Below are 18,274 nucleotides of genomic sequence, written 5' to 3' on the forward strand. Positions count from 1 at the left end.
CCCCCTGCCAAGGCAGGTCACCTAGAGCAGGTGACTCAGGAACACATCCAGGCGGGTTTCCAGTGACACCAGAGAGGGAGACTCCACATCCCTGGGCAGCCTGTTCCAGGGCTCTGCCACCCTCAATGTAAAGAAGTTCTTCCTCATGTGGAGGTGGAACTCCTTATGGTTTAGTTTATGGCCATTGTTCCTTGTTCTGTCCCTGGGTACCCTCTGAAAAGAGTCTGGCACCATCCTCCTCTTGGCATCTGCTTGTCCTCGTCATGAGGAGAAGCAGACCTCGCACCCCCTCGCCGCAAGCCCCTTGTCCCCTTGAGCAGGAGGCCGCAGGGGTTCGCACAGCCCCCTCGGTGCCGGTGGGGGCTTCCCCGGGCCTCGCTCGTCGGCCCATCCCCGAGCGGTGCCCGCGGCCGCGGAGCCGCTGCCCGGCGGAGCCGCTGCCCGGCGGCGGCCGCCAGGTACCTCCCCCCGCCACCGCCTCCCCCGCCCCCTTTTGTGGCGGTGCCAGGCGGCCGCCGGGTTTCCTGCTGACGCCGGAGAGCCGCGGATGGGCAGGAAAGGCSGCCTCTCCGTCCGCCTCGCCCCGCCGGCAGGAGCGCGGAGCGGTCTCCGGGAGAAGCGCGGCGGAGAGGGCGCAGGTGCGGGGCGGGCCCGGCGGCCGCGAGGGCCGGGCGGCCGCGCCGAGGAGAGGGCGCCGGCCATGGCAGCCCCCGCTTCTTGAATGCTGTCAGCCGCCCCTCCGCTGCCCATGGCCGAAGCCTGGAGGCTGGAGGAGGACGAGGAGGAGCTGCGGGAGCTCGGCAGGAGGCACCGGAGGGTCGCGTTGGGCTCGGCGGCAGGTGAGCGGCGAGGGCGCGGCGGGCCGTGCCGTCGCTTCCTTTGGGTTGGCCCTGGCCCGCTCCCCGTGTCTGGATTCCTGTCGGGGGCAGGGCGGCGTTGGCGGTGCCGCCCCGAGGTGTGCCGGCCCCGGCGGCCTCGCCCCAGGGCAGCTCGGTTCAGCTCAGGTGCATCTGAGCCGCAGGCATGTGCCCGCGGGCCCTGCCCAGAGCCTACGGCTGATCATAGTCATACCGTGGTTTGAGTTAGGAGGGGACTTAAATATCATCTGGTTTCAATCCCGCTGCCGTGGGCAAGGGCACCTTCGACTAGACCAGGTTGTTCAGAGTCCCATCCAACCTGGCCTTGAGCACCTCCRGGGATGGGGCATCTGCAACTTCTCTGGGTRACCTGTTCCAGTGTTTCACCACCCTGATGTTGGCATATGCATGTGCTGACAACCACAGACGTGTCCGGGTATGTAGGGTGCCCTATCACGGAATTAAATGCCCATTTTTCTTCAAAAGGCCAAGGTAGAGGAACATCTCTATAGCAAAGTTGTCCATATTTTGCCACTTCTATGTAGATAGGCCCTGACTAACAGGCAAGAACCAGTGCATAGGAGGAGGAATGGAGCTTGGGAGTGAACAGATTGATACGTCTTTGTAGAGGGACCTGGACGTCACAACAAGCTTTCATTTGAAATTATGAACTCTAGTGGACCCTGACAGTAGTTGAAAGTATTTAATTCAGACACTGTTAATTGAGGGGCAATGTGCGTGTCACTGTCCTGTAGTCACTGTGGTGTGAATGCAGCATTTCTTTTTCTGTCAGTGTAAAATCCCTTCCAGAATGAATAATTTCCCTGAGGTCTGTTTCCAGGTGAAATCTCAGCCATGCTACATTGTTGAATTACAAATCTTCTGATATTTAATAATTGTGATTCAACTATAACAGTATAGCACCTTCTGCAATTCAAGTGAATTTGCATCCATTTAAGCAACAAGAAAATTGAGTGTCCCTTTGTAGATGACAAAAACGGAGCAACGTGAGCAATCCCAGAGGGAAACTTACAGCAGGCAGGCCCTGTGGCCTTCAGTGACCCAAGTTATGTCAATGCCTCTATGGGCAGGTGCAGGATTAGCAGGACCTTATTGAAACTACTGTGGTTTGGCATGTGTGCAGGATTTTGCCTTGTCTGGGGTAAAGTGCAAAAAACTAGCATTGGTTCCTGTATGGTTTCCTCAACAGTGAAATGTTTGTGCTGCTGGTTATGATGTGTGTTTTCTAAAGGTGTTTCTTCTGGAGGTTTTTATTGGCGGAAAACATAGAATTGGTTCTACAGTTTATATATGTATCTAACCTTTGCCATCWTCTTGTGGAACAAAGCTTGTTCTCAGAATTTCTTTGTTGCGATGTTACTAACCAATAATAAAAGTCCTTTTTTTCAATTTTTACTAGTAGTTTTTCTGAGAGACACCCTTTGAAACGGGCCCAGCACTGTTTACTAGAGTAAAGTATGTGTGAATGAATAGCATTCTGATTTAGCTGTCTCGCCTTCTTTCCATCTGTTCGCACGTCTCTACAGTAGAAAACAGCACTAAGACTCCCAGCAGAGTATTTTTAAGCCATCCATGAAGAATATCATCCAAGGTAGATGTGTTTGCCRTTCTTCCCTTACTTGACCTTTATTTACATACTTTTATTTACAAACCTATTGAAAATGAGTGTGTTTTTTTTACATGTAGTTGCAGTTACATTGCCAAAATGGTAATATAAATAGGTGTTAAATAAGCCTGTGAGATATTTTTTGTGGGGTTTAAGAAATGTAGTGGCACCTCAGCAGACTGCCTATTTAGGCATTTCAGTGCGTTAAGCTAATTGTGAACGCAAGCGATTTAAATTTCTGGTATGTTCAGCTTATGCATGGAAGTGCGTCAGGGTAGTTGATCACCTTTGTCCTGCTCATGCAAGGCATATAGGCAGAGTGGGAGCTGAAAGGTTAAAGTTCACAAGTGCTTCTCACTGAACACTCAGACACAGCAGTGGTTCATGGGAGAAGCGGAGCACAGGAGGCTCTGGAATGAAGAAGTAGTATTTTCCCTTGAAGGTAGTCGCAGCTGCACTGTAGGATGAAGCCTGCTAAACTGAACTAACAGCTTACTGCTGCTCTAGAGGTGTCAACTCCTTTGTGGATGTGCACTTGTACTCTCTCTTTTGTGTCAGCTCTCCTGCTTGTCCAACCTGTTGGTGAGTGAAGTCACTGAAGTTGTGGTTTGGTGGTAGCCTGGGCTGATATACTGGGTGGCTACTTCAGTTGGAGCCTTCGTGGTTGCTAGAACCTGCACCAACCTGTTCCGGTGCATTGTCCAAGCAGAGGGATATTTTTCTAGTTCTCTTCAGTGGGTGGGAGTCTTCTGATTCAGYTCACTGAAATGGTTTTGCACAGGTTTGGGTGAATGTTGAAGCTGGGACAAGGGAAAAAGTAGGAATATGCAGCCGGAGGGAGGTAAGAGGCTGTGCCAGCCAGAAGTTAGTTTGGCTTAGATTGCTGTGAAACTGCAGCCTGAGAGCTGTTAGAGACCTAATCATGTTTTGGTTTGTTTTTTTGTTTTTTTTTTTAATTTGGTTCACTTGTGGGTTGCTTTGTTTGTTTTTTTGCTGTGTTGGGTTGGGGGCTTTTTTGCTAGTTTAATGAGCTGAAGATGCTTGCTTAAGCACTAGACTGCCAGAACAGATGTTGAAGSAGGGAAACTTGGAGGAATGAGAAAGGCAGTGCCATCCTTGTCCATGGGGTAGTTGTGGGTAGTTCAGGTGACTTGTCTGCCTGTTTTCTACCACACTGCTTGTCATGATTCCATGACATGACATTATTTTTTTCGAATTCAATTTTTRTTAGGCATGTTCTGGAAAACCTGGGAGAAGATATTAAATCGACCAGTTTGAAACTCTTCTAAAGAAACTATTTTCCCTTTGAGAAAACATTGATTGATTTTTTTTTAAATATATATATAGGTTTTTTAGTTTATAGGGAGGAGAGTTACAATATATTCTTTAAAAYTGAGAGCAATGAAAGTTGCTGCATAGGTTCATTAAGACTGGATCATCTGGTCACCTGCCCTGGAAAAAGAAGCCACTTTTGTTGGAAACTTTTAGCGTTTTTTACTGCAATATAAACAAATACAATAATGTAATTGATTTCTACCTTCCTTGTTGCCTATTTCTGTATATACATTATTGTTCTGGAAAGTTAAAGAAACCACAAGATCTTTACTGGGTTTTGTTGTTTAGAATATTAGTATTTTTATTTAGTTGGTTTTTAATAAAGTGGAAACAAAAAAATTCCAAATAAACCAGAACAACAACCTTACTAAAATGTTATTTCTTCATAGACTTACAGGCTCTGTCCAGTTTAATTCTGGACCTTAATCTGTTGTGCTTTCCTGTTTTCACTACCTTTTTATTCTGTGACTACTGACTGAAGTMAGTAGACTTGTAGGAAAATTTGTAGGGAATATAGTAAATTTCAGTTTTGAACTGCATTGGTTGATTATCTGTCCTTGCTGTCACATTAGGGCTGAATACCAAGTATTCTGATCATATCTAAAGCACACAATAATTTTTTAGCATAATTCAGTATCTGCATTATTTCACTTTGAATTCTGGCCAGCATTCCTTGAGGAAGAAACGCCCATTTTAGATGTGGCAGGTACTTCCTTACTTTAAAATAAAATGAAATTGCCAAATATATTGAAGCCTATAATGAAATTTATTTGAGTTTGTAATGAAGACCTATTGCRATTTGTACTTTATGGTTAAAAGTGCAGGTGGTCAATAGTACAGGGAAAGATTTTGGTTTAATTTAATATTACTCTGTTTTACTTATCACAAATGCTTGTCTGTGGTTTGTTCTCGTTCAATGTCTGTAAATTTTGCACATGAGTTTTAGTATGGTGATTGAAACATCTCTGGGTTGAGCTTGTTGRTTTCTTTTTCCCCTTCCCCTATTTCTGTTTTCCACAGTAGTTCAGATATTTCCTGGAMCTTTTTCAACTCTAGTGAGCAGTTTTTAGATTATGGGTGAAATCATCTATTTTTGGTTGGTTGATTTGGGTGCGTGCTTTGGGGTTATTTTGGCAAAACAAGACCTAGCTCAGAGCAGGACCAATTCTTTATACCCCCACAACTCCCACATAAAACTGGCACTGACTTGTTTTTGAAGCTGAGAACAATGAGCTGTATCCAGTGTAACAAATTAAGGTTGAATATTTCACTGCTCAACATGCTGAGAGGTTATAGGGGTAAATTTCTGTAGTGTGTCTGATGAAGTTCAGTGAACATTAATTTGCAGGCRTTATGGACTTTTTACAAATAAATGAAGAATTTAATACAACAATGCTCAGTAGTTGTTCTCATGTTAATGCAAAACTGCGTGTTTGGCCTTAAGAAGTAAAGAGTAAGTCGGTCTGAAATTCTTCATTGAATTCTTGGGTTTGAGACTGTTTTGGTGATGATGTCCTTTAGGGTTCACTGGATCATAAMAAGAGCAGCTCAAGCTTAGTCCTTCCTAAGGGGTGCCAATGACCCTGGAGCTGGAAGAGTGCCTGCTTAGGAAAAGGGTAATTCAAAGACTTAGTTGCTTAACTGAATTTTATATTTAAGAAGTGGAAAGATCTGCATCTTGCAAAAGAGAAGTCAGCATTGTTCAGCTGAAACTTCTTTGCATGTGTGTGTCCTTCAGTGCTGATCTGAGAATTATTCTGCTTCTCCATACCAAGGGTAACCAATTTATCCTTTTATTCAGAGAAGGAAAAAAAAATCCTATAGAGTAGATCATGTATCTTAATTAAATTCACAAAGTCTACCTATGATCTGCTTGTCTTTCCATGTGTACACAGGAAGCCCTTTGAAACAGGACTAAAATGAGAATTGAGGATGGGAGAGTGGGTGCCACTATTTTATTTACTTGTTTTATCAGTTAGCTCACAAATTAAAGAAGCAGTGGAGTTCATGGCCAACTGGACATCTCTTCCCTCTTTTCCCTGGTTTTCAGTATGTTTTTATTTGGTAGTCCTGACTCAAGGGCTTCTGTTTTAATAACTGCTTCAGTAAAACACTTAAACCCCAAAGAGGACAAATGTCATTCTCCTGTAATAATMTCTGACTGGTGCTGTTATGTTGTGCCTTGTAAGTATTAAGTTACATGATTAGGCATTTTTCATAGCCTATTGAAATTACTGTGCACTTTTCTACTGTGTTTTATAGTTTTTGACTGTAGCTTGCTTGAGGAAGAAGAGCAAGCAAGCTTTTCTGGAAGTTAAATAATATCACCTATACATGGAAATTCTCCAACATACCTTGAAATTCAAGTTAATGGCAAAAAAAACATGCTTGCAGTTACTTGACTTGGAGTGTAGACTGATCCCCAAAGAATGTTATGACCTCTGAAGAAACAATGCTTCTAAGCATTGATCTAATGCTCATTGATCTAATGCTCATTGGACCTTAGATCCAATGATCTAAGGAAAATAATTTAATAACTTCTGATAGTCAACAGCCAAGGAAACTTTAGAAAGACAAATAGTAAGTATCATTATTAAATGATTAAGTGGACCTTCTTCACTTAGGTTAGAGCGAAAGCAAGCCACAGAGGTATATAATTGCATAAGGAGATGTGAGTTTGTAGCCAGAGAATGATCCAGAGAACTATGATTGCCCAAAGACCTTGCTATTACCTGTGTTGTAAGCTGTCATTTCCTGTCAGGGGAACAAATGATAACTCAGGGTTGTTGTATAAAGAATGGGGATAGACAGCAAAGGGTAAAATGAGTCATAACCTCATTGCAAGAAGCTTTTACCAAAGTGGTAGCTGTTTACTGATGGAAAAAATGTAATATTTGTAAATAAATGTGTCARTATTTGCTTTTGAGAGTATAGCTTTTGTTGTCCCAAAATGGGATCTTTCMCCTGGTGTGCAAGAGGCCAATCCACAGAGCTGAGGTATTTGATTTATTTAGTTCAGCACAGAAATGGATCCTAGGTGGCAAATTCAYTAGGCCAATATACCAATTATCAAAACTTTTTGTTATTTATACATTTTATCAAGCAAAGTAATTAATATTTGTTGGCTATAATTTATATAGGTCCCTTATTAATTAGTATTTTCTGTTGAATAAATTACTCTCTTGCTTCTGCTAATCAGCCCACATGCTCAGTCTTCTTTTGAGTATGTGGTTTTCTTGAGCTGGTGCTGTGAGTCAGTGGTTGTGGTCTTCCCCTGCCAGAATTGCCTTTTACCTAGTTAGCACTTTAGTKTGATGAGTTGGCTTTGTTTATTCCTCCTAATCTGCTTCGTGCTGGCCTTATCTTGGACATTCTGCCCAGTGTCCTTGCAGTCTATCAGTTCAGCATTCCATTGTGATTCTGTTTCTCAAATTTTGTACTGTGAAGGTCTCCTTTATTTTTCTTTCTGTGTAGTTGCAGTCACTGAGGCATGTTAAGCTGCAATTACTGAGACATTAAATATAATTTATCTGTTTGGAAGCTGCACATCACCTTGATTTAAAATGTGAAAACAACAGAGTGGTGGTATTGACACTCTCCATTAAAAGTTGATGTAGTGTTGCCTTGAATGGTCAGTTTTTCATAATGACACAGACACGGTTAAAGGGATAAAAGGRTTTTRCTTTACTCTTTGGGATGSAAAATCATCAGGCATCAGTAGTTCTGTGTGTTTAGTTTCAATAGGCATCTCATACAATATGTGCCATATGAAATTTTATTTTGATAGCACTAAAGTAATTTGACATGAACTTTTTTCCTTGATGCTTATTATATGTAGTTAAATGCAGTGCTTTGGCATGGTTTGGTTTCTTTGCTTTGGTGACTGTGTTTGTGTTGTCTGGAAGGGAACTCTGGAGTCACCTAGTCCAGCCTCCTCAAAGCAGGCTGATTGCCAAATCTAGATTCATCCAGCCAAGGCTTTGTGTAGCTTTGTCTTGAAAAGTSTCCTGAAAGAGAAGGATTTACAGCYTCTGCAGGTAACCTGTTTCAGTGCTGCACTTACTCCTAATGGAAGAAATTTTGCTCTCATATAACCTGAATCTCCCAAGCCACATTTGTGATCATTGCCCCTTGCAGTATTGTCCACTAACACCAGGAAGTGTTTGCATTTGTGATCTTTATTGTTACACTACAAGTAGGTGTGTGCTGTGGTTAAATAGCTTCTTTGCCTTCTCTTTTCTRGGGTGAAGGAGTCTGGCCCCTTCAGCCTTCTCATTGCACAGTCCTTTCCTYATTCAGGTTTCAGACTGTACAAAAAACGTAGTGAAAGTGTTGTTTTCATTGCTGGCCAAGATTTTTTTACTCTGCTCTTGAAAAACAGTATGCACAAAAGGTACTGAAGCATTCCAACAGCAAATTTGGGAACACAGTATATCATCTGTTGATCTGTGGTTTGTGCTTGGCAAGCATCCTTCCCTTAAGTGAAGGACAAAAATAAATTTTGTGGGAAAGCACAGATTTAGTGGTTGATGGCACATACCGAGAAAACTTCCCATTTTCCCTTGAACATTGTATACTTTTCAACAGACATAGAATCTTAATGTGTATCAACATTTTTAATTGACCATTTGATGTAATGTAATGTAGAGATTTGTGTGGATTTCATGTGTTATTCTAAAAACGTCATTTTGACATTCTGACTTGAGAATTTAGACTTTTCTGACAAAAATTTATGGATGCTAAATAAGAAGCCTCCAARATGAACCTAATTGGTTTAGGAATTCTTGCATGGGCTACAAAACAAATCTGTCCCTGCTTTCCTGCTTTCTGTGGCTGTATTGGGGTTCGGCCTGAAGRGCTACATGACAGCAAGGCCGAAAATGTTCACACTGGAATAGAAGCTGAATGCCACAAATTATGCTGTTCATTTCCTTCCTTCTGCCTTTCTTTTCCCTTAGCCTTTAAAGGGGTCATAGCATTTATTTTGTGTGTGTGTGTTGGTACTTCAGTCAGCTTGTTCATGCTTTTTGAAGAAAATGTGATTGGACCAGAMCATGCTGAAGATTTAAAATAATTGACCTTGTCACTCCTTTAACTAATAGGGGGCACACSGTCAGACTTTCAGAGCTATGCTAGTAACTCAGATGTGCCCCAGTGCTCAAAAGGAAAAACGATACTTTTATAATTTTCATTTAGGAACATAAACTGGCTCTACTGGGTCAGATGAAAAGCTCATCCTCTCAGGCAGCCTGATCCTTAAAATTGCCTACAAACTCTTCAGGAAAGTATGCAAGAAACACTTCGTAGGATTCAATTTTTACTTCCAAGAGAGATTCCTTCCCCTCTGCAGTCAATTTCTTAGCAACTTCTGGGAGGCTGCATATGAAAGGCCTGCTAAATTATTGCCAGTGGATTTGTTTTTCGTGAATTAAATTCCTTTTTTAAATACACTTAGACTTTTAGTCTTCAAATCTTACATGGTGTAAGGAACACGATCATTCTTTATATGAAATCAGTTACTGCCTTTTACGTGCTGGTTGGTATTTCTGCTGGGAATTCRTTCACTGGTTCTTGAATTATGATGGCTATGATTTCTTATATATATTCTGTTTTTTAATGTAGTGTTGATTGTGGTTATTTACTTCTTTAAAAACTTAGGTAAATTTTCAAGCCCTGTGTTTCCTACACAAGGGTTGCTGATCCATTCGCCTTCTAGATGGAACTTTGTATGCATAAAAGAAGCCATTTGACATTTTTTCAGTTATAGCATTTAAATTTTATATATAAGAGATAAGCTAAAATTAAAATAATTCGTTTTCTCAAGGTGGTAAATTTATATTCATCATTAATTCCTTCTTGCATTAAAACCCGAGGGCTCAATATCACAGATCTGTACATGAAAATTGTTTCAGTTTGTGCACATCTATGCTAAATCATTTACAAGAATTTTTGAGTSCACATTGTGCTGTGATGTTATTTGTTATTAAAATACTGTTACTTCRTCCTGTTGGAGAGATAGGACATAAATGTCTGGAAAGAAGCTCAGCATTTCAATAACAATTTCCTCATAAAAATTACTGTATTGGTGTGCTGTATTCATTTTATAACACTCTGTACTGTAAATTTAGGGTACAAAACTAAGAGAAATGTGAGACTTGGAATCAGAGTGGAAGTTTTATAAGAAGTCTCTCTCATTCTATCTAGTACTCGAAAAACAGCATTGTCAAGTCCACAGTTCAACTGATGGCAAATGCTRTATGCTTTGTCATTTGTCTTATTTGCCAATCTTTGCAAGTATGTCTGACACAAAACCCAGTGAGCTCCAAACTGGGATGGTGAACTTCACCTGAGRATGCAATTCCTGAGGCTGGACATGTGCTATAGTCTACCATGTCCATTGTTTGAGCAGGTCAAGTCCGKGCTTGGAAGAGAATCACTGCCAGCATGGAACAAGTATCACTGACTGATTGGGGTGGGATAGTGCTGCAGTCATTATGTATTCAGCACTCATGGGCCTAACTTTATGAAAGACCTGGGGTTTTTCTGTGTAGTGTGCAAAACTTGCTGCAGAGCACCAGTATCATCTCTGGGAAATGCATAGTAGYGTTTCTGCCTGATGCCATGACATCAGGCACGTTTCATTTCTCTAATTGCTGTCCACTAGCTTGATGTTTGTGGATCTGTTATCAAGAACTATTTGATGTGTGTTATTATGGTATTTTGGCACCATAGTAATGCAGAGGTACTTATTAGTGTATTTACAGAGGCTGAATGTCTCTGACAGGATCTGTAGACCTTTTTGGCGAGTGCATACAATTGGGGAGATGTCTAGGAGCACATGGAAGGGTAGTTATTTCCTCCAGGCTACCAAACAGTTGGAGCTATTTCTTCCAGCAACTGAGTGTCCACAAAATCTGTGTTTATCTGTAATAAGCACAGGATTCTTTGTTTTGAGGGTTTCTGGATGCTTAATAGCTTTCCATCCTTTTGCTTGGTCATTTTAAGTTGCCATGTGATTTTTGAAGCCTTTCATTGAACTGTAGGGAAACTGCTTTGTGTTACCATAAGTAGCAATTGAATGGATGAAATTTGCATTTAGAAGACTGACAATAAGATGCAGTAGCCTCATGTCAAGGGTAGAAGCAGGTAAAGAATTCCTTTATAGTAGCTGCTTTTTCTATTTTGTATTTTTGAGGGGCTGGGAGGAGGAGGAAGTAAATTGTCAAACACTTGAAAAAATAGGTGAGGAAGGTTTTTGAAATACTGTAATATTTCTGGAAACAAATACGGCAGTCAGCTTTGTCTATATACAAGGGCCACATGAGAAAAATGAAAGATGCATGTGCCTGAGTGGTTGTTCAGAAGGTATTTCTTAGAATTGTAACCTACAGCTTTCATTTTGTACCCAGAGAACTCCAGTATTTTTGTTATGATTTGTATATGTTTTTTAAATTTAACCATGTTTTCAATTTTTAAATGAATCTAATAACCAAACTTAGTGTTGTGAGCCATACTTATTTTTGCTGAGCATGCTTGAACCTGCTACCAAGTGTCAAAAAGCACTGTGGTTTTATGAAACCCTAGGAAGAGTTCCCTGCCTCTCTTTCATCACAGCAGGTAGTGTTTCTGTTCTGTGAGTTGCTATTTCCTTCCCTGTCTCCAGTCTTCCCTCTTTATTAAATATCATTATATTCTTCTGTTTTGGAGCTTGTCAGGGTGTGTTTTACATTGGTTAGGCAAGTGGGCCTGTTTTAAGAAGGAAATGGCAGTCGTGTCCAGTGACTGCATCTTTCTGACCTTGTCACAGACATGGAGGGACCAGTGGGCTTCCCCAGTAATCCTCTCCTCTCTGGTGYTCTTATCAATTAGTCAGGACCTTCAATGTGCTCCCAGTGTTGGAATTGACCTTCTATTTCAAATACCTATCTCAAATTGTAGCAAGAGCCTAATTTAGTGTTGGTCAGGTAAGTGCACACTTTAATTTTCCCATGTGCACACAAGATGTGGCTACAGAGGGGTCAGCTGAACTGCCCACATGGGCCTTCTGCACAAGGCGAAATCATAGTGCAAGGAATCCGGCTGTGCATAGGGACTGTGGATCAGGATGATGTTCCAGGACTGAAGGGCACATGTATGTAGATTTATGTGCACGTGTTAGGCCAGTAATGACAGACTCTGAGGTACCTTAAGGGTGTTTGGTAGATGTTTAAAACTTACCTTGGAGTAGATGTGGATAAACTAATGGCACATCTCAGTAACATGTCTTCAGAATGCCAGGTGACTCACATCTTCAAATACTGGATGCTGATCAATGCAATATTAAAGTGTGCATTAAAACATGCRCTTCAATAACAGCAAAGTGTTGAGCTTCCTGTTTTGTGGAATACTGGCAGAGTTGCACAATTTGTAAGTGTGTGCTCAATGCTGATGGATGAGGATTATCACAGGGTGCAACAATTTATTTGTATATGCCAGCAGCACTAAACAAATCAATTTTTTGCACCTTCATATTAATCCCTTTTATGATGTGTCTAAGTCTTGTAGTCTTTGTTTGATGATAAAGTGCAAGAGACCTTTTCGGGAATAATCCATTTTATGATATTTCAGAAGAATCCAGTGMATGTGGGAAGTAATTTTTATATTCAGTTTCCCAGATTTTTTTATTTTTGTGTTGGGCAGAATTACCAATGTCACTGGAGGGACAATATTTTGTTAATTGGTTAATTTCAAATGSACTTCCCTAGAAAATTAGTACTTGTAACAAAATCATTGAGATTTAAGACTGTTCTCATTAGGTGAACTGGGTAAACAGCTTGGGGATTCTTTTATCATAAATAGTGACAAAGGACCACAAAATATTCCAAGAACAAGCTATTGTGTATTTCAGTAGTATCTTAAGAGAAATAAATACTTYCATTTGCCTGGTACATTTCTTCTATTTTTAGAGATACTGGGCTTTTTTATGGTTGAGTGTATTACAATCCTTTATTTTCATACACTATTTTCTTTCTTTCTATGTCATTACATCTCCCCAGTCTCCAAATTCCTCCCACAATGCAGACCTATGTGCACTTGCTTGCACTCATGGCTGATATCCAAATTGGAAGCAGTGTCACCTTCATTCTGTCTTCGGCTTCACAGGATGAAATAGTCGCAAAAGACATTTTCTTGTTTGTTTTAAAACCAGATTAGTTTCCTAATATGCTGAAAGGAGAATATCTTCTGAATTGCTGTTCAGCACATTATTGTGAATCCATGTCTTGCCCACAGTGAATATGATTTAGCTTCCGAGTGCTTAAGCCAACAAGATTACACTGGGGACTTTCGTTTTTGATATTTGCCATCTCAACAGGAAAACATGTCATTTCAGATTAGGAAATTCAGAAAACTTTAAATTGTCCAATGGGACACCATTCTTAGTTTGATAGGATGGGTGGAAGGGTGAAATTTGCAAGTTTTTACATGCAAGAATAACTGGTCTTACTATACAGTGTAGTAGATGGCGAGTTCAATTTTTGAAACTAGTTAGATAGAGTGTGGTTTCTCAAAAATGATAAATAATTATCTGAAGTGTGTACAGAAAAGGGTCTTTCTACAACATCTAGTTTTGTACTGTGTACRTCAAGGGAAACTGTTTAAATGGTCAAAGTGATATCTACTGCAGTAATAGCCTCAGTGTGGCCAGAAATGCACATGTTTAGGAAATGGCTGTTCAACTGGAAAATATCCAAAACAAACAAGCTAAATGCCCTGTGGAAAACTTAAAGAAAATKATTCTTTCCATTATTTTTAGAACGACTTTTATAGTTATCTTAGTCACTCCACAGTGGTATTTCTGTATGTTTTYTGAGTCTCCTGGCATGGAAGGTGCCCCTAAGTTGTGTAGTAAGGGGCATGTTGGGACAGGTGAGTGTACCTACACACAGGTGTTCATAGSTGGAGGCTCTTTCGGTGCTGGATGTTCTGGTTCTCAAGCAGGGCAAACCCCTGAGGAGGAAAATAATTGGATACATTTGGATATCTCGCATATGGTGTATGAACATTTRTAAGATGGTCTGTTAATACAGTGTAAGAAGGACAAGTTTATTCACACTACTGCATTTATTGCATATTGTGTATCAACACCCTCTCACAGGCAGACAGTGGTAAGACACAGCTCGCTCTGTGGTCTAGCTGAGGGATATGCAGAAACTCTTTAGGCATGCTAAATTTGATTTGGGATGAAAAAGATAGTACAGTGATCTTGAAAGATAATTTCATTTTAATGGCAGTACTAACAACATCAGAGGATTCTTTTTCAGAAATGTAAATTTAACATTTCTGAAATGCCTAGAGAGGAATGTATTTTGTAGTTCTAAGTCTTTTTTTCATCAAAATGTTGAGTCAATGGATATTTTCCTTATGAAAGTATCAAAAAAATTAAATAGTAGGACTCATCTAGAGTAGCTTCTGCTGTGATTCTGATGGTATAGTGATACCTGTGTCTGTTTGTACCTGACATATAATCTAAGAATTACATTGCCCTGTAGGGTAGGATGATAAGGTAGGATGTCTCTTATGAAGATGTGGGGATTTGTACTTTCAGGAGCTACTAATTTGAAAAAGAGCTTTAGAAACAGCTATATCCTGAATTACCTCCTTAAACAACTGCCGCACAAGTGTGGTAACATATGTATATAGTGGGTGTATTTGATAGCTTATATTACTTTGTTTATCATTTATGGCTTGAGAACAAKCCCAGTTCYCAGTGCTGAGTTTGGTCTAGGTTCTTACTACATGAACCTTTTTGAAAAATGGTGAGAGCTTACACAATCTGTTTCCTTTCTCTTTTGTTTCTGTATCAGCCCCCTCATGCTGGCACATATGTTCATACTGATGCACGCACACTTTTGCTGTGGCAATGCAGGAGAAATGCTGGAGCAAGAATGAGGGGGTGGAACTTTGCAGTCACAAAAACAAATCAAAAGCGAATGTAGCACTGGCAAATGTGTCCTTTGATGTCCAGTAAAATCCTTTTTTCACATATATGTTGTGCACCTACAAGTGCACTAAAGGCTTTAAAAGTGATTGTAGTTTATTTTTAATCTCTTTAGCAAGTTAAAGATATTATGAGGTCTTTGGATAATTGCACACTTTATGGTGGTCAGTATGTTTCAAAGTCAAATACTCAACTGCAGAGGTTCAGTGTGTTCTCAGCTATATGTTCGGGTTCATTCCCAGCCATCTATCAGTCCTGTTTAGGAGTGGGGGAGAAAAGCACTACTCCGAGTATAAAAAACTGCAGGAATGCTTTGTGCTTACAGACTCAGTTACTGTTTAGCATTAAAACTGACAGACTACTATAATTTCATTGGGGGGGATGTTATAATGTTATTTTTTCCCCTGCAATGTACTGCTCTGGAATTCAACAGCATACTATTGAATTTAGAGCAAGTATAAAAACTGTCTTTACAATTAAAAACTCTGAGCATGTCCTGATTTTGTGGCCTTTTGTAACAAAAGGAAAACTATACATAAAGTAAATCTAAGAAGTTTTTTCTAAGCCTCTTATTAATCTCTCCTTGAGCCTTCTGCCTTTTAAACTCATAAGGGACTCTTCTGTTAAAATACTGAAATGCATTTTGGGKTTTGTTGTATAGCTGTTCCTAACAAAATTGACCAATTAATAGTAGATTGTACACAGTGGAATCAATTTGCATTGTTCTGACTCCTTACCTGAGAGAAGTGCTGAAAAGAAAGGAAGAATTGCTTTGAGCCACAATATGCCTTAACAGAGACAAAAATGTAGCAGTATCAGTGGCAGTTACTGCTTGTCTCAGTGCAAAAAAAGCAACTAGTATTTGAAGTCTTGCATAAATGCACATCTTTTTCCCAGAAAATGTGCACTTAGTTTGAGTAAGGGCCCCATCTACCCTGGCARTTGGAAATGAAATTTGGGGCTTTTGATGCAGTTGGCTGGCAGGGACTGTTGCACTGTTCAGCTGTGATCACCTGGGTCTAGATGCATGTGACTGCATAGTGACAGGAGCCATCATGTTTCTGCACAATTGCTTGTAAAACTCTTGTATTTGTCTTAGCATCTGGGTCTGTTACAGCCGGGCAGCTTTCAAAGCTTCTTGGGACTGATGCATTCAGATTAGGGCAAATTGTACATCCTCTTTCAGTAATTTGCCTATTCTGAAAATATGACTTCTCTCTGTATTTTGGTGTTGCCAGCRCTGCGTAAAAGCCCGTGGTTCCCAYTGCTTGGTTTATCTGGAGGTTTGCCATTGTTATGGTAGCATGTCAGGCTCTCTTTTGTGAAATCACTGCTGGTCTGTCAGGGATGGAGGCTGTAGGKTGCTCTAACTACGTTTTCTGAATAGTGTTACAGTGTCACACCTCTTTTGCTGACTGGTCAATTCAACAGGCATAGTTAAGCTGGAAGATAGAATATTTCCCAGAAATGGGAATGGTATGTGCCCCCTTTCGCCGTTTCAGCCAGTTCAGCTTTCAAGGGATCAAGCTGTGGAATGGGGTTAAAAGTGAGAAATTACCAGCCTTGGGAGGTAATTACATTGGAGGTTCCTCAGTAACTTTGCAGTTTTGATGCAGCAGAATGTGTGTTAACTTTCCACTCATTTTTCAACAACATTTTATGTTTATATTTGAATTTTTTTCTAGTGAGAGCAAACTTTTCAGTTGAWGTCACTCTTAGCAACAAGATGCTTTGAAGAAGCTTGCAAAATAAACAGAGGAAAATAATGACTCTGCTTAGTGTGAGTTGCTTTTTTCCTTTGCTTTGCTTGTCTTCCAGAGACAAAATTGCCTTAAAAGATATTGTTTTCTGCATTGGTGGTCTTTTTGGCAAAAAACTTAAGCTATTCTGGGTTTGTGGAGCGACTGAAATGATGTTGACTCCAGTTACTCTTCTTTTGATGGTAATGTTTATATTTTCCTTGAGAAGAAAAACTTTTCCATCATATTAAAAGCAAACAACAAAAGAAGCTATTTTTCCCATGCTTGAAGTGTAAGAGAATCACCAGATAAGGGAACCTGACCCTTTCTGAAAGCTACTGGAACATGGCCTTTCTGTCTGCCATTCAGCYTTTGAATGCTGAAAAAAGACATAAGGTGTCCATGCTATTGCTGAAATACACAGAGTACGATTTTGTAAATAAACACTAGATTTGCTGAACACTTGTATGAAGAGCATTATCTTTGTGCCCCTGGTGTTTTCCTTGATTTTTCTGCTGTGCTTAGAACTGGGCTGCAGTCATCCCAAATTCAGACAGGARTTCCTGAATATTTCTCCTTCATGGCTGTAATTTTATGAGAGCAACAAAGGTTTTGTAAATAGTAGAGGTGAGTATGAAGTAGAGAAAAATCCTAAAGTACGGTCTGCAGGAGGTTGGAACATGGTCAGTTCTTATGGATTGAGAGATGAAGGTCTCTGGCTATGCCAATTGTGGATTGGAAGACAGGCAGAAAGAAATCCATTAACAAAAATATACTTAGAATCATACAATTCAGTTATATAGAGCGAGTTCTAGTTACCTAAGAATTCGTGGCCTATTTTACCACAGCTACAGTACACAATAAGTTAKTTTATTACTTTTAGCAACAGAAGGATAAGAAGGACAGTACTGGTGTCTCATGTCTGGAAGGTAGTATATGTCACTGGAAGTGGAATTTTTTCATGTGCATTTCCCATGCCCAGAGTGCACACTGGCCTGTTTGTTCATTTTAAGTGCTAGTCCAGCAACATTCAGTGTTTGCTCTTACCTGATATGTGCTTTTGGCTTCCAGAGTTTAGAATTGAACGATATACAGTTTTCTGCTAGAAAGGCATCATGTCCCATCATGTTTTATAGCAATTTATGTCTTTGAAATAGAAAAAAATCTGTAGTGCAGGATTTGATTTTCAGATCTTTGCAACTATACAGTCTTTTTGCTCATTTCTGTTAGAAAAAATTACAAAGGAGTCTCTCAGCTCTTGAGAAAACATGTAGAGAAAACAGAGTCAGGTGTGGGCATGCACTTTTGAGACTCAGCTTTTTCAAGCCAAGAATTTCCCTACAGAATGGGGAGGTAAGAGCTGTTTGTGTGTGTAAGTGTAACATATGTGTGTCTGGTGGGTATGTGTATTAAAAAAAAAAAATCCTGTTTTTTCTAGGCTTCCATATTCCACTGTTTCTAGAGGTGTGTCACTACTTGAATTGGTCTTGTATCTAAAGCCAAAACAGCATTTGGAATTGCATAATGTACAGAATCACAAAATGAATTAGGTTGAAAAAGGTTTCTGAGATAGAGTCAACCAAGTGACAGTCAACCAAGTGCCATATCCAGGTTTTCCTTAAACACTTCCAGGGATGGTGACTTCACCACCTAATTGACTCCAAGCACCTAACTGAAAGACTGAGCTCTGAGTCTCTTGTTACTCTTGATACTAAAACAAATTTAAAAGATTAAGTTC

At 40.2% G+C, this 18,274-nt stretch overlaps 1 protein-coding gene across 4 annotated transcripts in view; it reads left to right on the top strand.

Moving 5' to 3' along the window:
- The first annotated feature begins 747 nt into the window (after nucleotides 1–747).
- Nucleotides 748–18,274, top strand: part of SH3D19 (SH3 domain containing 19) — an 82,244-nt gene continuing 64,717 nt past the window's right edge. Inside the window, exon 1 of one of the 4 annotated variants that reach the window (XM_057376452.1) lies at nucleotides 748–839. In XM_057376452.1, coding sequence (XP_057232435.1) covers nucleotides 749–839 — 91 coding nt within the window. In that variant the 5' untranslated portion in view covers nucleotide 748. Of the gene's footprint in view, nucleotides 840–2,996; nucleotides 3,067–3,187; nucleotides 3,326–16,547; nucleotides 16,578–18,274 lie in introns of those variants that run through there. The other 3 variants (XM_057376388.1, XM_057376396.1, XM_057376425.1) reach the window with 3 other exon arrangements.

This window comes from Malurus melanocephalus, unplaced genomic scaffold (assembly GCF_030028575.1).
Source record: "Malurus melanocephalus ecotype Western Australia unplaced genomic scaffold, MMel_1.1 scaffold_9, whole genome shotgun sequence".
Lineage (NCBI taxonomy): Eukaryota > Metazoa > Chordata > Aves > Passeriformes > Maluridae > Malurus > Malurus melanocephalus.